Genomic DNA, 7,166 nt, shown 5'->3' on the forward strand with positions numbered 1-7,166 from the left:
GCCCGGGGCCAGAGCTGGGGCTGGGGCTGGGGCTGGGGCCGGCGGCGGGCGGCGCTCTGTGGCCGGAGACGCTGGAGAGCTGCTGGAGCTGGAAGGACGCTGCAGGTCCATCATGTAGCCGTTGGGCAGATTGGCTACAAAACTGCTGTCCGACAGACGCCTGCGCAGGTAATTCATGATGACTCGCCTGAGACACACACATTAACCTCAGTGAGTTTCATTCTTTACTGTTATTCATGTTCAGGACTTTTTCAGATTTTATTATTTTCAGTGACTTGTTTATTTATTAATTTATTACATAATCCATACATTTTGTCAGATTTTATTAATTAATTTCCACACATTTTGTCAGATTTTACTAATTAATTTCCATACATTTTGTCAGATTTTAATTAATTTCCACACATTTTGTCAGATTTTGTTAATTAATTAATTTCCACACATTTTGTTAATTAATTAATTTCCACGACTTTTCCAGCTCTAGTAATCACATATTCTCTCATATATCCAGGTTTCCCAGAGAATTCTGTTCTTCAATACAAGTTAAAGTTAAGGAAGCAAAATGAGAGAAGTACGAACGTCTTAATGAGCGCTGCAGTCATTAGAATAACGAGCGTTTGACTGCAGGGATCAACAGCCGACGCTAATGAAACATGTCCAACTCACTGATCAAGATCAACACAACAAAAGAGCGAAATAAACTCTAGTCTTACATAACGGATGTGAGACGGCAGCGAGAGCGTTCAGTTCTAGAAGATCCACAGATCTTAATTAGCAGCAGCAGTGTCATTAACACAGCAGTCGCCTAGCAACCGCTTCCGCTTGATCACATGACCTCTCAGAGATCAGAAGATGGAGATCATTAGCATCAGACGCATCACGGCTAATGAGCTACGCTAGCCTGCAGAACGCAAATCACAGATTCATGAACTCGACACAGAACTGAACAGAATACAAGAGAAATTCAACTTTAAAAATGGCACAATGGAATTGAATAGAAATTCAAATTGATGCAGAAAAGAAATGATCTAAGATTATCTCATATCAATAAACTCAAAATATGTAATAGAACTCAATAAAATATCAACTCAATAAAATATAGAATAGAATTTCACTAGAATAGTGAAAACAACTGAACAGAATAAAATGGAAATTTAATTAATTAAAATAAATAGTTCTAGGAAAGAAATTAAACAATAAGAATTTATCTTTTATTTGATTTAATAGATTATAACAGACTAATCCAATAAAACAGAGTATACTAATAAAAATGTTGTAGAAAAGAACAGAATAAAACAATTTTTGCAATTTTGTCTGCATCTCATTTATCTTATATTTTCTATAATAATATATTGGAATATAAAAGGTTAATTCAATAAAATACAGAATAGAATTTCAGTAGAATAGTTATAGAATAAAACTGAATTTTTGGAAAATAATAAATTAAATCAAATACAAGATTGTCTGACATCATACTGTATAATTTAATAATGCATTAATTCAATAAAATAGTTAAAGAATTCAACAGAACAGAATCAAACAGAAATTCAATTAAAAATGGAAAATTGCAGCAACAACAACAAAAAAAGGAAAATTAAACATTTGCAGAAAAGAGGGTTAGGGTTAAATCAAAAGTCAGTGAATAAATAATTTAATAAAGTTTGAAGAAACACACACACACATACAGTATACGCGCAGAGCACACTACTGTATGAAATATTGTTATATTGATTATATTATAAATCGCCTACGCAATACGCAACGCATCGGGGGGAAATAGTAAGGAGATATTTGAATAATTTATTAATAAATTAGTGTTTTCTGAGTCTGTGTCGCAAAGATGATCCTGACTCGCCATCTCCTCAGTGGACGCGCGTGCCTTTTAGAGAGAAATTCATATTTACGGATTTTATAAAATCCGTAAAAATAGTTATTGTTTTTGATTTAAATTTATTAGATTTAAAGTAGTAATTTAAAGCTTTCTATAGATATATTTAGCAAGTCTATGAGGAAAGTATTCGCTGAGTTTCGGTTCATCATTGTGAAGCGCTCCTGGCCGAAATTGCAGAAAGCGCATCCTGTATTAATTAATTAATTTCCACACATTTTGTTAATTAATTAATTTCCACGACTTTTCCAGCTCTAGTAATCACATATTCTCTCATATATCCAGGTTTCCCAGAGAATTCTGTTCTTCAATACAAGTTAAAGTTAAGGAAGCAAAATGAGAGAAGTACGAACGTCTTAATGAGCGCTGCAGTCATTAGAATAACGAGCGTTTGACTGCAGGGATCAACAGCCGACGCTAATGAAACATGTCCAACTCACTGATCAAGATCAACACAACAAAAGAGCGAAATAAACTCTAGTCTTACATAACGGATGTGAGACGGCAGCGAGAGCGTTCAGTTCTAGAAGATCCACAGATCTTAATTAGCAGCAGCAGTGTCATTAACACAGCAGTCGCCTAGCAACCGCTTCCGCTTGATCACATGACCTCTCAGAGATCAGAAGATGGAGATCATTAGCATCAGACGCATCACGGCTAATGAGCTACGCTAGCCTGCAGAACGCAAATCACAGATTCATGAACTCGACACAGAACTGAACAGAATACAAGAGAAATTCAACTTTAAAAATGGCACAATGGAATTGAATAGAAATTCAAATTGATGCAGAAAAGAAATGATCTAAGATTATCTCATATCAATAAACTCAAAATATGTAATAGAACTCAAAATATCAACTCAATAAAATATAGAATAGAATTTCACTAGAATAGTGAAAACAACTGAACAGAATAAAATGGAAATTTAATTAATTAAAATAAATAGTTCTAGGAAAGAAATTAAACAATAAGAATTTATCTTTTATTTGATTTAATAGATTATAACAGACTAATCCAATAAAACAGAGTATACTAATAAAAATGTTGTAGAAAAGAACAGAATAAAACAATTTTTGCAATTTTGTCTGCATCTCATTTATCTTATATTTTCTATAATAATATATTGGAATATAAAAGGTTAATTCAATAAAATACAGAATAGAATTTCAGTAGAATAGTTATAGAATAAAACTGAATTTTTGGAAAATAATAAATTAAATCAAATACAAGATTGTCTGACATCATACTGTATAATTTAATAATGCATTAATTCAATAAAATAGTTAAAGAATTCAACAGAACAGAATCAAACAGAAATTCAATTAAAAATGGAAAATTGCAGCAACAACAACAAAAAAAGGAAAATTAAACATTTGCAGAAAAGAGGGTTAGGGTTAAATCAAAAGTCAGTGAATAAATAATTTAATAAAGTTTGAAGAAACACACACACACATACAGTATACGCGCAGAGCACACTACTGTATGAAATATTGTTATATTGATTATATTATAAATCGCCTACGCAATACGCAACGCATCGGGGGGAAATAGTAAGGAGATATTTGAATAATTTATTAATAAATTAGTGTTTTCTGAGTCTGTGTCGCAAAGATGATCCTGACTCGCCATCTCCTCATTGGACGCGCCTTTAGAGTGAAATGCATTTTTACGGATTGTATAAAATCCGTAAAAAGAGTTTTTGTTTTTGATTTGAATTATTTAGTTTTAAAGTAGTAATTTTAAAGCTTTCTACAGATATATTTAGCAAGTTTTTGAGGCAAGTATTCACTGACTTTCGGTTCATCATTGTGAAGCGCTCCTGGCCGAAATTGCAGAAAGCGCATCCTGTATCCTTTATTTTATAAAAGCACAAAGTTTTGTTGATATTGTGAGTGCACACAAATAAAAGTAGACCCTTTACAGTTCCGAGTGACGTATTACTCTCACCTTTATGAGCAAAAATTACGGCATATTTTAAGTTGTTTCCAATGCAAGTGACCACGCCGGCACCTCCGTGTCCTGTAAAGCGCGCTTTAGCTCTCCGCACAAACATCTAATAGCGCACATTTATATAGGTTAAACATTTAAACTAACATTGTAATATGCTTGAACTGTTTTAAGCGGATGAGGCGGAACGCAGCACATTACAGCTGCAGAAGCGCTCTCTCTCTCGTCCCGTCAAGCGGTTTGTGTCGATGGCCTGCAGTATTACTGCTGCTGTCATTACGGAGCCCAGCTAAAAATACTGAACGCTCTGCAGGACTCCAGCAGCCTTTCTGAGCTGAGATTCTGCAGCACGACACCAGCATGACGAAACATCACATCCCTCACACACCACAGGGCCAAAGCGCCAAAGCAATCAGCTTTGAAAAAGCACTATGTAAAAAAATAAACAAACCTTTATCATTATTGCTATTTAAATAAATAAATATTTAACATTTTACTTATTATTATTATTAATATAACATTTGTTTATGCAGAGAAAAGAGAAAAAGTCCAATGAATTCAAATGTTTAATTCAGCGCTCATTCCTTTGACTTTTTCTGGATCATTTTTAATACATTTATTTATTTACATTTAGTCATTTAGCTGATGCTTTTATCCAAAGCCACTTACAAATGAGGACAATAGAAGCAATCAAAATCAACAAAAGAGGAATAATATGTAAAACAGCATGAGCACAGTATTGTTATTAAATTAAATTGTACATTTATCCTAATAAATAAATGTATTAAAAGAGGAGGGTCCCATTAGGATTGCTTTTTATCGAAAATTATTGTCATCAATAAATGATCTCTAATGGTCTGAAGGTTAAACCCCATGCTAAATTATTATATAAACAATAAAAACAGCATACAAACAGGATAAAAAAAAATTAAAGTGTCAGATGCACACAGCATGAGGAGAGTCAGGCGTGCGACGCGGTGACGTCACGACACACGCTAGACCGCCAGCGGCGCGGTTGATTGACAGCTGGTCCGAACGCAAGAATCAAAGGAGAAGTGTGCGCATGCGCAGTGAGAAGCGACAGCTAACGGTTTCTCCCGGAATAAACACCCGTTTATTCACACTGACCGCTCTCGCAAGGCTAACAAGTGCTCTGATGTTTTCATAAATAATTAATTAATAAGGATCAAACGAAGCAGGAGTGAATAAAGGCGGCTGTGTGTGAGAGATATATGAACAGATCGATATATGAAGGGATTCCCTCACCGATATCCATTATAACAATCGCATCTGCGTGCAGATATATGATAACGTTTTCATAATTATCCCTCATTACCACACAGCATCTTTAAATACCCACACATCAAAAACTGGAGGAGAAAAACACAATATTCGGGGTATTCATCAGATTTTCCCTTAGCGTATTAGTAATACTCGGTACTGACAAATTCAAAAAGGCCATAAATAAATAAAAAACGATATAGAAATAAAATCAGATTTGTTATTTACCTCTGTAACGTCCACGCTCGTGCTGCACCGACTCCAGCAGCAGCGCTCGCGCTCACGGTGCGTGACCGGAACGTGCGGGAGCCGCCGCATTAACTCACTCGCATCCGATTGGACGAGCGCTCTCTCCTCATGAATATTTAATGACAGGCACTTACACGCGCAAGCGCAGAGCTGCGATGGATGCGCCGCTCAAGAGATGCGAAGCTTTAAAGATGAGATTAATGAAATGCGGTTGATAAGTAAGACGAGACCCGTCTGTAGCTTCATTGCAATTCCATGTTTTTCCTTGTTCTGTTTTCTTGTTGTATTTTAGTGTGTACAGCCAGAAACTGATTCTGTGCCAGACGCTGATTATTATGCGACACATAACATATGAAGTATTAAAAAAAAAAAAAAAATTACTGTGAAAAATACAGTAAAATAATCAAAGAACAGCTCTTTTGGACTCAAGAAACGCATGAACAATCAAAAGGCAATAAATAAGAAATGATGCACTAAAAATAGAACAAATCTGAACCAGTTTAATCCCAAATTTTTCCCAGACATGAAAAAATATCCAGATGTGTCAGTAGTAACCCTTTGAAATAATAATTCTTTTTTACATTTTTTTTTTTTAAAGTGTGTGAAAAATTGTGTTTTATGGTCGGTCAAAATTAATGTGCATACTGAATTTATATATACATACTGATAAAAAATTTATAGCCTGAATGGATAAAAGCGTCTGCTAAATACATACATTTAAATTTAATTTAATATATAGTATTTATATATCTCAGCCCAGCTATTTTAAACCGTTTGATCACATTCTAGGGTTATTATTATTATGCATAACAACACTGATAGGAACACTGAGATAAAAGACATAAAAAAACACAACCATCAACGTATTCCAAAATTGTTACTTTATTGTAACATATATCATAAAATTGTTATATTAGTGCTACCAGTATTCTAACATCAATATTGTAACTTATTTGTAACGTTTGAACTTTTAAGTTAGTGCAATATTTCCTTCACTAACAACTGCAACTGGGTTTATATGTAAACCTAAATGCACTATTGTGACCATCAACATTATTGTTTCCTCGTTCTATGACCACACTCAGTGTCATTTTTAGAGCTTAATAAATGAAAACCTTCTTTATAGTGACCGGTGGGATCTAAGGGGTTAATGGTAACTAGGAAATTATTAGGATGCAAATTAGAAGTGATAAATGCAATGCAAGTCGCTTTGGATTAAAGCATCTAACAAATGTATACATGTAAAGACCAAAGACACGAAAGAGCTGTTTAGTGTCAGCTTTTGTTCCATGAAGTCCATCCAAACCACCTCTGACCTGGACAGAACTAAATGTCAGGAGTTTACAATAAAAGTGTTTTTAGTACAATTAAACTGCACATTTATAAGTGCTGTGGCTGTCAGGTGATCATGCAGTTATATGACTAGATTATACGATTTTCAGTATCAGTGTGGACATGCACTCTATCTGTTCAGCCAGAGAGAGAGAGGGATCAATAATTAACTGTCATGTCTATATGAAATGCATAAAGCATCCTGATATCCTGAAACATTTCCATAAATAACTGATTTAATGAAGAGTCAAACATATTATCTCAACTGTGCACAATGTTACTGACACGCGTACTGAACTGCACTGACAGCCATTCTAGGAACATATGAGACAGGAAGTGCAGTGGAGACACTTTTAGCTGAGACAGGAAGTGCAGTGGAAATGTCCTCAGCTGAGACAGGAAGTGCAGTGGAAATGTCCTCAGTTGAGACAGGAAGTGCAGCGGAAATGCTCTCAGCTGAGACAGGAAG

General features: G+C 34.8%; 1 protein-coding gene across 1 annotated transcript in view; it reads right to left on the minus strand.

Moving 5' to 3' along the window:
- The window catches only part of LOC107722344 (synapsin-3-like), a 53,200-nt gene extending 47,768 nt beyond the window's left edge, over positions 1 to 5,432 (minus strand). The window contains 2 exon segments of the mRNA XM_016530669.1: positions 1 to 187; positions 5,345 to 5,432. The exon segment at positions 1 to 187 is cut by the window's left edge and continues 22 nt beyond it. Of these exon segments, the coding sequence (XP_016386155.1) occupies positions 1 to 177 (177 nt within the window). The 5' untranslated portion in view covers positions 178 to 187; positions 5,345 to 5,432.
- Between the last annotated feature and the right edge of the window lie 1,734 nt (positions 5,433 to 7,166).

The sequence above is a fragment of the Sinocyclocheilus rhinocerous genome, unplaced genomic scaffold (genome assembly GCF_001515625.1).
Source record: "Sinocyclocheilus rhinocerous isolate Xijiao unplaced genomic scaffold, SAMN03320098_v1.1 scaffold1145, whole genome shotgun sequence".
Taxonomy (NCBI): domain Eukaryota; kingdom Metazoa; phylum Chordata; class Actinopteri; order Cypriniformes; family Cyprinidae; genus Sinocyclocheilus; species Sinocyclocheilus rhinocerous.